Genomic DNA, 16518 nt, shown 5'->3' on the forward strand with positions numbered 1-16518 from the left:
AGGTTGCTTACCAAACTACATGAGTATAATTATTTCCAACTAATCCAAACACTAATGTTTGTGAGGCACAAGCAAGTTAACAAACAGCAACCATTTAAAAGTGCACGAAGTAGAATATCTTATTCCCCGCAAGCAAAGCCAACCTCTATGGCACTCAGAGATATCTCAAAGATAAGCAACATCTTGTGGCCAGAAGTCTACGTGGAAAAGTCACGTAGCCTAAACACATGACTACTTCTAGAATCTGACAATAGTTTAAAGTTCTTTTTACTCTTCTGTGCGTCTTGTGTATTACGAAATCACCAAGCGCTCGTTTTAGTTCTTTAGTGACACTTTGTGGCTAAATTTTATTATATAGTTATCGTTAGGTGTCGCAGTCACGAAACGAAGATCTCTAGCGACACATGACGGAAAACTTTATTCTATTTTATGAACACTAGTGAGTACGTTATTGTATTACGCTTTTGCACCTCTAGCGGACTTTAATTTAAATTGTTTTAAATGTTAGGTAGCGCTGCTGATCAACAATTGTCTCTATAGCGGCACTTTGCGAGTAATATATCTTTAAAATGATTTTGTTAGGTGTCGCAGTTTAAACGTTATAACCTCTAGCGTTACCTAGCGAATAATAACCTATTCAAACATAAACAGCAGGTGTCGATGTTGATCTAATGGTTGCATTTGCTGCTAATTTAAAAACGTTGGAACAAAGTATCCTTGGAAACCAAGGTCATTTAGTTGTCTGCAAATTCCGTCATAGTTCAGAGTAATAAAAAATCGAACTGACTGTGATTATTTTAAGTTGAAAGTTAATGCCATTTCCCGTTAATAGCTAAACCTGAAGGAAATGCAACTTTTAACACGAAAATGTGTAGCAGTCGCACTTCCTAGTTCTACAAGAGAAGGTCATTCATTGTGCATAACAGCATCGCTTAAGTTTCTAAATAACAAAAATGTGCCAATTTCAGTGTTACATTAAACATGGAGGTGTTGGATTAGCAGCTAAAAAAGTGCTAGTTTTAAAACAGCTGTATCTCCCGCGGCTATCTACTATAAATCACGTGTTGAATCGAAACCGCAAATCCTACTTGAGACAACGCACGACTTTTAAACTTGAAGCAACTTTATATGAAACCATATCGTAACGATTGAAGACTATTCCGTAGTTATTTCACCTTTTAACAGTTAGAGTTTGTTTTGCAACACGAATTATTATCGTATACTGATTTTCAACTGCTAGTTCGCCATTGATTTTTACGCTATGAAGGTTAAAACTAAGGACCAAAGGTTGCAAGAGTACTTGCAGTGTGCTAAGCCTATGAAGCTGAAGTTCTATGGGCTTAGGGATGTGCTAATCTTTTATTTACTTTGTGTAACCTTGTTCTTTTATTACTCTATGTTTGCTTTAAATGTTTGCATGCCGGTTCGAATGCTTTAAAAATGTAACCAACAGTTGTATCTTGCAGTTGACTGCTAACAGCGTTACTGACAAAGGAAGTCTTGTTTAATATTTACAGGATATCTGAATCTCTGTAATTACTGCTTCAAGTTTAAAAATATAATAAGAATATCAAAGCCCATACAGAAGTAGGTATCATCTTGAACGTTTCGAATAATATTTAATATTTATTCAAAACGTTCAAGATGATACCTACTTCTGTATGGGCTTTGATATTCTTACTACAACCTCCAACCATTATGCTCCAGAGTTTAAAAATGATGTTTAAAATTATGATGAAAGCTTTTTGATGACGCATGGAACATTGTAGAAGTTTAATAATTTATTTTTTGTTACTTTTTAGAAACTGGTGTAAATAAATTTTATTTAAATATTCATTTTTTAAGTTAGCATAATTCAACATGGCCAAGAAAGTATGCATTATCGGATCTGGTAACTGGTAAGCTTCAATAAGATAAAACTTTAAACATCCTAACAGTCGATTCATTTAGAATACAATGGTGTGTTTTGAGTTTCCTTCCTTGCATTAAATCAATGCTAACATTCCTTTGTGCCAGTTTTGTGTGGCAAATTTTAGAACCCTACCACTGTTTTTTACAGCTCAACAAATGAGTTGTCAAAATTGAAATTGCAAAGGAGAAATAAATATATAATAATAATACTTGACCCACCCAACTTACATGCTAACCCAAATATTGTTAGCAATGATCCAGACCGCAAATGTGGTAGTATTTTAGACCAGCGCCAATGTTTTTGCCAATTTATACTAAAATTGAAATATATAATTGTTTGTACACCGAAAAGCCATTGCAGACTCACCGAATCTGTCGATCAATGATGCAAGCAGAGCAGACTAGAAAAACAACTAGCCTGCAGTGAGGTTCGAACTCACGACCTCCGGTCAAGCCGGGACCGTCGCTCTACCAACTGAGCTATGCAGGCTCAGAAGGGAACGAGTCGAGAAACAACCATACGCCAATGCTTGCTCAATCTGTTAGTACAAGCAGCTTCATAACGAAGGGGATCGCCAGTATCATATCATAATACAATGAAACATATGTACACACATATATGTGTGCTTACAACTGAGATCTAGCCCTTCTGAAGCTGCTTTTTGACCAACGATAACGGCTTACGTATTATTAGTACACCGAAAAGCCATTGCAGACTCACCGAATCTGTCGATCAATGATGCAAGCAGAGCAGACTAGAAAAACAACTAGCCTGCAGTGAGGTTCGAACTCACGACCTCCGGTCAAGCCGGGACCGTCGCTCTACCAACTGAGCTATGCAGGCTCAGAAGGGAACGAGTCGAGAAACAACCATACGCCAATGCTTGCATATAATTGTTCTTGTTTCATTTGTTATTCTTTATTCTAAAAATCCAGCTTTTAAAGGTGAAACAGGCGCGCAGTGTAAATCTTTTGCCTCTGTTCGCTCAAGAGTTAAAATTTCCCATTCGGAGCCAATAGAAAATTTACATATAATTTAAGGATATTACAAATTTGCGATTCAAATCTTTTTTTACTTAGGGGTTCCGCAATCTCCAAGATTGTTGGGGCCAACTGTGCCGCATCGGATAAGTTTCACACAAGGGTCAACATGTACGTCTTCGAAGAACTGATTGACGGACAAAAACTCACCGAAATCATCAACACAAAACATGAGAACGTTAAGTATCTCAAAGGACACACCCTACCAGACAATGTGGTAAGTTAAAAAAAGTTTAAAGTACAAAAATGACCATGTCGACTTTCATAGCAGTATCAGGTGAAATTTAAATTATCTTTTTGATTCTCAAAATCCTAGCTTTGGTTTTTCTGTTATTTGGGACAAACTATATCACTGGCCGCAATGAATCTTGCAGGCATGCTTGAACGCAATTTCCACAATGGGACCGATTAATTTCTCAAGAAACTTCTAAAATCCGCCAGCTCGAATGATTTCCTTACAGTGACTGTGATAGGTAAAAAAACGGGTAAATAACTAACTATTTCAATAAATAGGTTCAATAATTTAAAATCATTTTTCTTTTTTTTAAATAATTATGTTATAATAAATTGAACCCAATCAGACAACCCGGTATATTCGCCGTTCTTACCACTAGTTCAGGGGTGTCCAATATAACAAACTTAGTATTTTCTGACAATTGGCTGAATAACAAATTGATTTTTTTTTGGCAATTGGCTAAATAACAATTTTAGTATTTTTTGGGGAAGGCTTGCATGCCATTTTTTATTAGGTCGCATGCCAAATGGTGCCGCTTGTTGGACACCCCTGCACTAGTTAGTAGTGTAATAAAACAAGGAATTTTGAATGAATTAGCCACAGTCAAGTCATTGTGAAATAACTGGTCCAAGTCAAGATTTTTCAAGAAATGTCATGTCCCAGTTCAAGTCATCAGTTGCCCAAGCCAAGTCACTATATAGCAAGGCATCTCCAAGTCAAACAACTAATATAAATATGAAATACTAGACCATTAAAATTGGCTCGTCCTATTATGAGCATTGATCAATCAACTAAACTATTCGAAAAAACAACATGTACCGATAGCAATCTAGTCTTTTAACTTTAATATGTAAAACTTGAGGAAAAAAGCTTGATTTTACAATGATATGGTAAATGAAAACACTTAATTTTCACTTAAAGAAAATACTTAATTCCAACCTAAGTCATTTGACTCAATGACTTAAGTCCAAGTGAAGTCATTTGTATAAAGGATTAAGTCAAATCAAGTCATTTTAACAAAACGACCTAAGTAAGTCAATTCATTTGAAACAAGTGACTTAACTCAAGTCATTGACTTTAGCCCAGGGGTTCTTAAACTTTTTTTACCGCGGACCCCTAAAAATTTTTTTTGGCCTCGCGTGGAACACAAAAGACAAAAAAAAATTAAAATTTAAATAATGGCTGTAGGTTGTATTTAGAAGTAGAATGAATTTTAAAGCACATGTAAAAGTTGGTAGAATTTTGAACATTTCAAATAAATCTTAAGATAATGGCTGGAGGTTGTAGTTAAATGTAGAACATATATCAAAGCCCATTTAAAAGTAAGTAGAGTTTTAGATTTTTTTAGTTTAGCATGAACCTAGAACGGTTTGATCTGGAAACTGTTAAAGTTAGGAACCTTTGTTTAAAAAAATCGAACTTCGCCACTATTCCTAGCAATTGTACCTTACGTAACGAATGTATCCATATTTTAGGTGGCTGTTCCAGACTTGACAGAAGCGTCTGCTGGTGCTGACATGTTAATCTTTGTGGTGCCTCATCAATTTATTCGCAGACAGTGCAAAGCTCTTCAGGGCAAAATTAAGTCGGATGCAATTGGAATTTCTCTGATTAAGGTGATTTCTTTGTTTTTTATTAGAGTTTTTATTATTAAATTTGTGTTATTGCCATAATAAACCACTCTAATAGTAGTATGTGAAATGTCTGTTCTGAGTGAAATAATAAGTAATTACTGTTTTAATTGTTTTTATTTTGACACAATATGATTTCCAATAAGCAGAATTTAATTCTGATAATTTTCCCCAATTTTTCACTATCATAAAAATGTTTTAGTTGTACTACAAATATAATTAAAGAATGCAGAATTGTAAAAGAACAACTGTTTAAATCAGAGGTGGGCAACATTTTTCTAGTCTCAATAAATATGCTGTTGCTACCAGGCAAATTATATACCAAAAATGAGTTCTTCTGATATTTATTTGTTTGTCCAACATTTAGACTAACTATCCAGCAAGCTTTCATCGGCAAATGTAGCCAACCACCCATTTTCTAATCGTCGGACAAAACCACACTCAGAAAGGTCTCCATGGCTTATCAACTTTAGCTATGTCAGTCATTACTCATTTTAATATAACAGCAGCAACAACTGTTAATTAGGGATAAAATTAGGATATTTTGCAATTGTAATGGCTCTAAACATATGTCACACTCAATGCAGGAACAAGATTTTCAAAAAATATTTGCTTTTTGCATAGTTGAAATAGCCAAACAAATGAAGGAATGACAGTTTGAAAAATAGGGAGGGGCCGCATGATTTACGTTGAGGAGCCGTATCTGCCGCTCAGGCCGTAGGTTGCCCACCCCTGCTTTACATTACAGTAAAATTTTAACCAACTTTTCCAAAGTAAACCTTTATTTTTATATGGACAAATTTCCTCTAAAAATAAGGAAGCCCAGGTTTTATGCACTGTGTTATCTCAATCAGTGTAGTAAACAAGTTGTTTGTAAAATAACTTAAGGCCCAAATCAAATAAAATTGTAAATGAACTTAAGTCCAAGTGAAGCCTTTTCTAATAAATGAAAAGTCAAGTCCCAGTCAAGTCATAATTAGAGCAAGTCATTTCCAAGTTCAATTATTAAAATTGATAGATTCATCCAATTATGACCAATAACTCTTGTAAAATATAACCCAAAACATCAAAACAGACTATAGAGCAGGCAAATAGTTTGATGTGCAAAACTTAAGATAAATACCCAATTTTATAAAAAAACGTTTAATGTAAGTACCTTATTCCACCCAAGTCATTTGTCCAAAATACTGAAGTCAAGTCATTGACTTAAGTCATTACAACAATGATTTTAACAAATGTTAATTTTTACAACAGGGAATGGACCATTCGGACAAGGGACTGCGCTTGATTAGTGACATTATTCACGAAATTTTAAACATCGACGTTTCAGTTTTAATGGGTGCCAATATTGCCAGCGAAGTTGCGGACAAAAAGTTTTGCGAAACTACCATCGGTAAGTAATCTAACACTCAAACAAAAAAGTCTTTGATTCATTAAAAAATCACTGATTGTATTTAAATTGTTTCACATATCAAAAAGTCTTGCAATATTTTTTCCAATTTTTTTTTAGTTTATTTCGTATACAGTTATGTTTTTAAGCTCTTGAAACAAGTTTTTTCTTTAAAATTTTTTTGAATTGTGTTTGAACTTAAAAGTGTGTTGTAATTTGCAACTTGTTAAAATTTCCTTTGAATTGTTTTTAAAAAACTAAATGCACAATTGTTTGGTTTGTAAAAAAAAATAATCAACTAATTTGTTACAATTTAATAAAAAAAATTTTGACAACTCTACTACCACCATTTATTTTTGTAATATTTTTTAATTTAGGTTGCGCAAATATGGAAAATGGTCAGCTTTTCAAAGATCTTCTGCAGACTCCAGATTTCCGCATTTGTGTCGTCAACGATCCAAAAACAGTTGAAATTTGTGGCGCTCTCAAGGTAACATCTTGTTAAGGTAGTTGGCCATACAAACCAACTACTAATTCAACAATTTAAAACGTTTTAAATAAAAAGCTGTTTCTTGCAAAAAACACCAAGTGGCTAAAGTTAAAAAAAGTGTTAAACTTTGCAAAGTCTTGTTTGAAACACCAAAGTGGGTAAATTTTAAAAAGTCAAACTAAGTTCGCACCATTCTTGTTAAGGTAGTGGGCCATACAAACCAACTACTAATTTAACATTTTAAAACGTTTTAAATAAAAAGCTGTTTCTTGCAAAAAACACCAAGTGGCTAAAGTTAAAAAAAGTGTTAAACTTTGCAAAGTCTTGTTTGAAACACCAAAGTGGGTAAATTTTAAAAAGTCAAACTAAGTTCGCACCATTCTTGTTAAGGTAGTGGGCCATACAAACCAACTACTAATTCAACAATTTAAAACGTTTTAAATAAAAAGCTGTTTCTTGCAAAAAAACACTAAAGTGGGTAAATTTTAAATGTCAAAGTTAGCACCATAATATCTTACTTTGACCTGATGAAGCATTATTATACAAAGCTTGTCAATATTTAAATAAAATTTGTTGCTAAACAGTGCCATTTGTTTTCAGTTTTTGAATAACAAAAATATTGCTATCAACCAAGACTACCATAACAATATTATGAGTTTTCAAAACATTTGTTATACTTGAAAATTCCTCGATAAAACAGTAGGCTCACATTGAATGTTAAATATATAAAATAAATGGATTCCGAATGTAAAATTATACAAAAAAAGAAAAATACAAGGGTTGCCACACAGCCTTTTATTCATTAAAAGTCTTTAAATTGATTTACATTATTAATAACAATAAGTATTTGAAAAAATCTGTTTTTTTAAAGTCTTTGAATTTATGTCCAGCTGAAGTTTTGCTCTTTTAAAAGCGCCATTAAAAAACAATAAATTTTTTCATTTTATTCATAATTAGTTGACAGTGACGTCTATACTGTTTTGTTATCTGATTATAAGAAAAAATTGTTGAGTGGTCCGATTTTTGGTCTTTAAAAACCTACAAATTTAATTTTAAAAGTATTTTTCATAAAATTGTGTGGTAACCCTGAAATAGATGTTCCCTTGGTAAGCTAAATGCCCCTAGTGTGTATTCGGCTCATACACCTGTTCTGTGTCGTCCTGTGATGAATTATTAATCTTTGAATATTGACTTTTAAATGATTTATTTGCTTACAGAACATTGTTGCATGCGGCGCTGGATTTGTGTGCGGCCTCGGGTACGGAGATAACACTGTTTCTGCTGTTATTCGGCTTGGCCTAATGGAAATGATGAAGTTTGCAAAGGTAGTTTTTACATGCAGAGTTTTACATACATGAACCACAGTAATTAGATATATTACCTCTATCTAATTTAAAGTGAGTTGTTGATTTTGCAAATGGTGTATGACAAATTTCTCCGCGAAAACTCTACATATTTTTTGTCTTATTACTTACAATAGAATGTTTTACCACCTTGCATTTAATTTGAATATTGAAACAAAGTTTATATATCACTGCGTAAAACAGGGGTTCTTAACCTTTTTTAATGTATAGGAATACCCCTTAGATAATTTTTTTGTTCACGTGGACCAGAGTCGACATAGAATTTTTAGAGATGACGTCATAAAACAAGTAGACTTAACAAATCTGTGTTTTTAGGCCAACAAATGTAAAACCTAAATCAATTTTACCTATACAAGTAGAAGGATGAAAAGCATTTTTTTTCAATTAAACTACCTTTTTTAAAAAAATTAAAATTTCAGTAAGGCCTTTATTGTCATCCTAAAACTTGTCCACGTAACTATAAGTGGTCTATGGGCCCCATTTTAAAAACCGCCAGAAACAAATAGTTCACCATTTTTGGTATAAAAACTTTTTGTATCAATTATATTTTTATTGAACAACCATAAGTTATCATAAAACGATTACTGTTGACAAGAAAGTTACACACACAAACGTATTTAACAACAGTAAATTAACCCCTTTTAACGGCTTACGTATCATAACACCGGAAGCCTTTGACAGGCGAACTGAATTAGTCTATCAATTATGCAAGCAAAGTAGGATAGAAAATACTAGCCTGCAGTGAGGTTCGAACTCACGACTTCCGGCCATAACGGGACTGTTGCTCTACCAACAGAGCTACACAGGTTTAATTCAGTGGGCGCTGGTTTAGAAACAACCAAACGCCAATGCATGCTACAATTGCTACATACTCCAAACGGACGCAAGATAGAAAAAAAAAGGTGTTTTTTGCCTCGACTTTTCCTTGGCAGCTGAAAAGCATAATTTACCGAGAAAATTTGCGTCACAACAGAGTGCCAGGCCCAACAGTGAACCGTGGACCCAAAACATTCTTAGCAGCAGCTAACTTTATTTAACGATTGTAAACAACTTTATAGGTTTTTCAATCTGGTTTACAGGAGTTTCTTTCAAAACAAATGAAACTCTAATAAAAACGCAGTTGAGGGAAGAAGTCCAAGTTGAGTCATTTTTAAAATAACTTGAGTCCGAGTCAAGTCCTTGTCATAAAAAGTAAACGTAAAATTGGTAAACTACTAAAATTGGTAAACTAGCTTGATTACGAGCAATAAAACAAATACAATATAACTAAAAAGTAACATAACGCAAGCAAATTGTTTTATGTAGAAAAATTAAGGTATATAACTGAATTTTATATAAAAAAAGTCTAATGAAAACACCTTATTTTAACCCAAGTCATTTGTCCGAAAGACTTAAGTCAAATCAAGATATTTTTTCCGAAATAAGTTAAGTTAAGTCAAGTCAAGTCATTTGAAAACAGTGACTTAAGTGCACTTAACTCAAGTCATTTGCCCAAAAAACTTAAGTCAAGTCATTTTTTCCCAAATAACTTTATTTAAATCAATTCATTTAAAAACAGTGCCTTAAGTTGACTTGAGTCAAGTCATTGACTTAATCCATTACAACACTGGTATTTGCTTTAGGCTTTTTTCCCGGACGACCCTCCTCAAACCGCCACCTTCCTCGAAAGTTGCGGAGTTGCCGATTTAGTAACGACTTGCTACGGAGGAAGAAACAGACGTGTGTCGCAAGCTTTTGTCAAAGGAGACAAGGTATTTACTCGATAAATACACAACTGTTCTGACATTGATGCAGGGTTGCCACTAAGTCTTTGAACGTCTTGGAATTGACTTATATATTAAAAATTTTTCCAAAAGTATTTTCTTTATTTTTTTATGGCCAGCTAAATGGGTTTATAAAGTAAAAATAAAAAATAAAAAAACTTGTTAGTATATCAAAGCCCATACAGAAGTAAGTAGCATTTTTAACGTGTCGAATATCTCTTTATTCATTTTCAACATCAAAATGAATGAAGATATTATATTTTAAACGTTCAAAATAATACCTACTTGTGTATTGGCCTTGATATACTGAGTTACTTGCTACATTATACAGTTATATTTTTCAATTATTTATATTCAGAAAATTGATCCGATTTTGGGTCTTATTCGATTTGTTGGTAAGCACAGGTTCGCCGCACGGTCTTTTATTTAAATTGCGTATTGAAAGTCGTTAAAAAAATCCTGTTTAATCAATAGTGTTTGATTTTAATGCGCAGCTCAAGTTATGTTTTAAGAAAAGTGCAGATAAAAACAATTTTGTATTTTATCGACCATTACATTTATACAGTTTTGTTGTGAAATTATTTTCGAAAAATGTAAAGGAATCCAATAAAAGGTCTTTTAAAGGCTATAATATTTCTTTAAAATCTTTACATATTTTTCATAAAACTGTGGCACAAAAATGTCCTAAAGTTTTCTAAACTGTCAAGACATACAGTTAATGCGAAAAATTTCTTTTCTTAGAAATACTGTATTCCCATCGTTTAATAAATATCCTACTGAAATACCCAAGACTTTGTTTTTTTAATAGTTTAAATTAGAGATCGACCGATATTTCTATTTTTGGCCGATACCTATAGCTGATTTTTACGTTTTTGCCAACCAATACTCCATGTAGATCCCGATATTTTTATATACCTGAAATATGGTCGAAATGTAAATTATTTAAAAATAAAATCCAAATAAAATTTTTTGTTTATTCCCATATTTCTTATTTTGCATATTGACTTGGCGTGATGCTAAACAGCAACAAAAAATTGCAAAAGAGTAGAGAATTTGCTTGTTTTTAGGCACACACTACTATATCATATTTCGTGGAAAATATCGACCAAAATATCGGCAAAAATTACCGATACCGATATATTGGTAGAAGCTAAATATCGACCAAAATATCGGCAAAAATTTACCGATATATCGGTAGAAGCTAAATGTCGACCAAAATATCGGCAAAAACTTACCGATACCGATATATTGGTAGAAGCTAAATATCGACCAAAATATCGGCAAAAACTTACAGATACCGATATATTGGTAGAAGCTAAATATCGACCAAAATATCGGCAAAAACTTACAGATATCGATATATCCGTAGAAGCGTAATATAAAAAAATATTCTTTATAGACTATTGAAGAGCTGGAAGCGGAAATGCTTGGTGGACAAAAACTACAAGGGCCTGAAACCGCCCGGGAAGTTAACATTGTCATGAAGAAGATGAATATTGCTGAATCCGAGTAAGTGACAAGCTATTTCATTGAACGCCGAGGGCAGGGTGTCCTGTTTCTGTTTTAAATATTCCAAACCTAATATTACAGGTTTTTCATTATTTAGGAAGGATACAATAAGAATATCAAAGCCCATACAGAAGTAGGTATCATCTTGAACGTTTCGAATAACTCTTTTATTCATGTTCAACATAGCAATAAAGAATAAGGAGTTATTCGAAACGTTCAAGATGATACCTACTTCTGTATGGGCTTTGATATTCTTATTACGTCTTACTACAACCTCCAACCATTATGATCCATAGTAAGGATATAATATACTTCCCTTCAAATGTGTTAAAGTTCAATTTTTTAATTTAGTTAAAAAATGCCGTTGTTACACCAACATCGGATATTAGCGCAGACAGCGAACAGCGATGAAATGCGCCTAACCTGACGTTTTTTTTAGCGAGAAAAAAAGTAAGAAGGCTTCATTTGCGTTGTCAATTGTCGACGCTTGTTAATCAGCAAACCTGAACAAATAACTAAAGAGAAAGATATCTTACGGTAGACCCTTGTACAGACAAAAAACGGCGTTTTGACGCGTGACCCAATAAACATTAAAAACATTGCCGCTTCGGACAATTGCTAAACCCTGACAAAAACGAACAAAAAACGATAATATTACTTGCAAAAGGGGGATCCGAACCCCCCAAACTCATCTTAAGATTTATTCGAAACGTTCACAGAATGCTACCTACTCTCTGGGTTTTGATACTCATTCCATGTATAATACAAGATTTCGTAAAATATCTACTTCACATTAATGTTTTATATATTTTTTCAGGTATCCACTTTTTGTTTCTGTCTACAACATTTGCTTCAACAAACACAAGGTCGAAAGTTTCATCGAATGTCTTCAAAACCATCCCGAACACATGTAAAAGTCGACAACACTGACCATTTCGGATTTATTCAGCCACCGTAAAATATGCATCCTTCTATCTGCATATCTTTTATATCCTCTTAACATTGTTTTGTTGTTGATTTGATTTCTTGACACTCTAGTATATTTAAGTGAAACCTTAACGTGCTGAAAATAAAAAAATTAAAATAAACATGGATGAACAATAACTAGTCAGAGAGCAGAGTAGTGTTGTAAACAAGTCATTTTGGAATGACTCACGCCCCAGAAAAGTCTTCGAATAAATAGAAGTCCAAGTAAAGTCATTATTCCAGAAAGTTCTCAAGTCAAGTCATTGTCATAAAATAAAACGTTAACTGATACAATAACTCCAGTAAAAGATAACATAAAGGCAGCGTATGGCAAACAACACGTTTTATGTACACAAAACTTAAAATAAATACCCTAACTTTATAAAAGCCATGTAAAATATCATTTTAAACGAAGTCATTTGTCCGAAAAACTCCGGTCAAATAAACTTTGCCCAGAAAACTTGAGTCAAGTCAAGGACCAGAGACACATACATATTGGTATAAGTTCGAACAATCTGTTTCTTACCAACCCGCACACATTATACTCGATTTATGTAAATGTTACACACTAAACTTTATTTTGTAAAGAGAACTAGAATTCACATTTTAACTTGAAAGATCGGTAATAATTTAATTTTAAGCTGCAACTGAAATCGACGCTGTGCCTCAAAAAGCTCAATTATTACTCGGGATAGAGTAAATCTCCTAACACCATGAATAAAAAGGATTCATGGTATCCGGCAATCTACTCGTCGTTGTAGCTATACGCAATAGCTGATAAACGCCCGTTGTCCTACGGCGCAGTACTGCACCGGATGACTCCGGCGCGTCACAGCTTATCGCATACTTCAGCGACGTCTAGAATTATTAATTTTAATCTACGTTTTTTCAATTTTTTACTTCTCAGTATATAAGATGGCTAACGCACTCTCGTTTTAATTATTAACCCTGATGAGGTCAGTTGGTATCTGCTGCCGAAACGTCGGTTTATACTTCGTTTACACCAGAAGAGCGATTTATATTTATTATTATTACTCGGGATGTTCAAAGTAGAATCCAAGGGAATCGTAGCATAATAGGTTTCGAATGTAGAAAGACGAATCCAGAATATCGAATTCTGGTAAATTTTTGTTGCTCATTCAAGTTCCATTTTGTTTTGGGGAGAGGAATTAATCATAGCATGTGTAAATTGTAATAAAAATAATCTTGTTTTACCGCTATTTGAAACAGTTGTGTAAAGCGTAATCCATAACTTAAAAAAAACATAGTATAAATAGCCTACCAGGCTGTCAAAATTAATATTTCGTCCATATAGTGAGTGCAATGCAACACAAACTCTTCAGAAATTCAGTCACGTTTTTATAAAGCATTGTTGTGTGCAGTTCTAGGCTACTAACTACAAACGTGATCTGTGTTATACAGTCAAATTATGTGCTAGAAAGTATACTGAGTTATTGTTATTGTCAGTAATCCGTGACGAATACTTGACAAATACACTGGGCATAACCTCGCTGAATACGGGCCCGAAGTTGACCGTAGTGAACACGCATTTTGTTCAACGCCAGTATATGTTTGACGAAGGAATGTTACATTAATTACAACTTATCGCATTCAAGGAAATTGCGAACTCTGCATCTAGCATAAGGCTACACACTATAGTCATTTGCCCAATAACGCCTGCTTGATACTAAATAGTCAGGCGAATATTATTGCGAGGCGAAAATTAATTGGTCGCCCCAAAAACGCTGCCGCCGCACTACATAGCTTTTGAGGTGAACTTGCCCCTCGCGTTTGTACAACTAGGCGCGCCATCAGCCGTAAAACAAACAAATTATATCCGTTTCAAATACCCGATATAAATGACTGAACTGGATACGAATCCAATTCTGATTCGAATCTAAGGATTCGATATTCTAATTTAAACATTCCTAACTATAACCTGAAGTAAAGAACCGCATAAAACTGGCAAACCACTGTTACAGTATTTAGGCTAAAACCCACAATTTTTCCGGCTCAGACTCTACAGCCTGTACTTTACCAATTTACGGAACTGAAAAAAGGATCTTCAGTAATCCACTCTAGGGGTGTCTTTTAACTCATCAACCCAGACGATAAACAAATGTCCAATGCAGCCGATGGAGGATAGACTGTGTAAGGCTCAATTTTGTATGTATTATATTCCCTTATCATCATGGGCGCCCGCACGGGGGGGCAAGGGGGGTCACTGGCCCCCCTGGAATTTCAAAATGCGATTATAAGTATTATTTATAAGTGTACTATGTATATGAAGGTTAAAAATATTATACATTATCCATTGCCCCCAGTGGCGTATCCAGGGGGCGGGAGTTCTTACCCTCTTTTTGTAAGTGATATTATCGTTTTTTGTTCGTTTTTGTCATGGTTTAACAAACTGTTCGAAGCGGCGTGCTTTTGAACGTAATTGGGTCACGCGTCTTAATCTAATGCGAAACCAAAATCGAGTGCAAAACGCCGTTTTTCGTCTTTTGTTTGGTCGACCGTAAACGCTGGAAGTTTTTCTTTTTCGTTATTTGTTTAGGTTGACTGATTAGCAAGTGTGTATTCTGCAATTTGTTTTTTTTTGCCTGAAGTTACCGTGTTTCGCAGCTGGCGCCTGACAGGATTGTTGACGACGCACGTGGTCGCTTTTGCTGGACGTATTTGTCTGTTTCTGATTAGTTTTTTTATCACGTCTTGCAATCACTATTCTATGACGTCATACTGTCACTGTTTTATGACGTCATTATTCATTAAGCCAGACGAAAAATAGGGGAATTCCCTAAGTTGAAAATTCAGGACCCCCTTTTTTGATTTTCCCCTGATTGCCCCCCCCTGGAAAATTTTCTGCGGGCGCCCCTGCTTATCATCCAATTTTAAGCTTTTAAAGTTCTAAAACAATCCGCTTAAAGTCTTGGGACTTGCCTCGGTTACCCCTTACGATGACTTAAGACATTTAAGTAAACAAAAAGGCATTAGGAAAATTTAATTCACGAAAACGCTGTATTTCGTCGTTGGTCTTTAAAGCTCGAATAGTCTTGTGGCACACGAACCAAGATAAAATTGTGCCACAACCAGGGCTGCGGAGTCGGGTAAAAACAACCCGAGTCCGACTCCCAAGTCCCGACTCCGGCCAAAAAAATACACCCGAGTCCGACTCCGGCCAAATGTAAGATTTTTCCCGAGTCCAGCTTTGACTCTACAGCCTGTATTTTACCCATTTACGCAACTAAATTAAGTTGGATTTTCTGTAATCCACTCATATTGGTGCCATAATTGATCCACCCGTATTACATGGTTTAAAAATATTTCACCATTTGCTATTACACTTTTACAATTATATTTTGCCGCCTTAACAGTTTTAGAATTTGATACTGCGCATGCGCACGTCGGACTCGGGACTCGGGTAGTTTTACGCGGTCTTACTCGAGTCCCGAGTCAGAGTCCGACTCCGACTCCGCAGCCCTGGCCACAACCAACAAAATAAAAAAATACAGTGCAAACCGAGGCGAATGAGGAAAACAAAAGAATGTTCTATAACTTTTGAGCGTATTGATAAAATATTCGGAGTTTCGCGTCTGTACAAAAAGTAAAAAAAAAACTTTGTTGTACTGTTTAGACGCGCAAATGGCCTGACAGTTTGTTTCAAAATAATTTTGAGAATTACGTCTTTTTGTGATTAAATGCAACCTAAGTATTTAAAAATAAGAAAAGTAAGAAATATTGCATACAATTAAAACGCCTAAACTATACGCTTTGGGTATAATTATTGCTAAATTTTATACAGTGTCTTTGGAAAAAATCGCCTAGTAAAAAAGTTTTTTACACCGCGGCACACCTGACATGGTCTCGCAGGACACCAGTTGCAGAGCACTGTCCTAGTCCGACATCAAAGAGAAATTAACCGACTGCGTCGATTTCGATTCGGCAGTCTTGTTTGAGAACAGGGGCCGGAAACCCAAGAGCTCGCGCTCTTTTTGTGACGTTCCTTTTTGATGAAAAAATGTTGCTTATAGAAAATTCTAAGCTATTATTTCTCAGCATGATCTCAAATAAAACTGCTCGCGGCCACGGCCGCTTTACTAACTTATTTCCATTTTTGTTACACATAGTAGCAAATTGTCGGTGCTTCACGCGAATCCCATTAGTTTTCCAAAACTGTAATCCTGTTTAAAGGAATCCCTTAATAACCAGTAGGCAATA

At 34.6% G+C, this 16518-nt stretch overlaps 1 protein-coding gene and 2 non-coding genes across 5 annotated transcripts; 1 reads left to right on the plus strand and 2 right to left on the minus strand.

Annotated features, from left to right (window-relative positions):
• The first annotated feature begins 1800 nt into the window (after window positions 1-1800).
• LOC146141615 (glycerol-3-phosphate dehydrogenase [NAD(+)], cytoplasmic-like) lies at window positions 1801-12412 on the plus strand. Of its 3 annotated transcripts, none has more exons than XM_083390431.1 (9): window positions 1801-1898; window positions 2992-3169; window positions 4663-4803; window positions 6073-6211; window positions 6586-6698; window positions 7916-8026; window positions 9685-9813; window positions 11225-11334; window positions 12152-12412. In XM_083390431.1, exons 1-9 carry the CDS (start codon window positions 1861-1863, stop codon window positions 12246-12248), a joined length of 1056 nt encoding a protein of 351 aa, XP_083246557.1. In that variant the 5' UTR covers window positions 1801-1860; the 3' UTR covers window positions 12249-12412. The 3 variants fall into 3 exon arrangements, with proteins under 3 accessions (XP_083246557.1, XP_083246556.1, XP_083246558.1); XM_083390430.1 differs by having other exon boundaries at window positions 7916-8023; XM_083390432.1 differs by having other exon boundaries at window positions 2992-3168; window positions 4731-4803.
• On the minus strand, window positions 2327-2401 carry Trnaa-ggc (transfer RNA alanine (anticodon GGC)). The gene has a single exon. It is a non-coding gene; the product is annotated as a tRNA-Ala (tRNA).
• On the minus strand, window positions 2681-2755 carry Trnaa-ggc (transfer RNA alanine (anticodon GGC)). Its single transcript has one exon. It is a non-coding gene; the product is annotated as a tRNA-Ala (tRNA).
• Window positions 12413-16518: the final 4106 nt, after the last annotated feature.

The sequence above is a fragment of the Ascidiella aspersa genome, chromosome 5 (assembly GCF_963924565.1).
Source record: "Ascidiella aspersa chromosome 5, kaAscAspe10.2, whole genome shotgun sequence".
Taxonomy (NCBI): Eukaryota; Metazoa; Chordata; class Ascidiacea; order Phlebobranchia; family Ascidiidae; genus Ascidiella; species Ascidiella aspersa.

What these genes read in the sequence shown, in the direction of transcription:
- LOC146141615 (XM_083390431.1), top strand. Translation starts at nt 1,861, where the DNA reads ATGGCCAAGAAAGTATGCATTATCGGATCTGGTAACTG. An exon ending in ACACCCTACCAGACAATGTG is followed by an intron (nt 3,170 to 4,662) that starts GTAAGTTAAAAA and finishes TCCATATTTTAG; the next exon opens with GTGGCTGTTCCAGACTTGAC. An exon ending in ATGAATATTGCTGAATCCGA is followed by an intron (nt 11,335 to 12,151) that starts GTAAGTGACAAG and finishes ATATTTTTTCAG; the next exon opens with GTATCCACTTTTTGTTTCTG.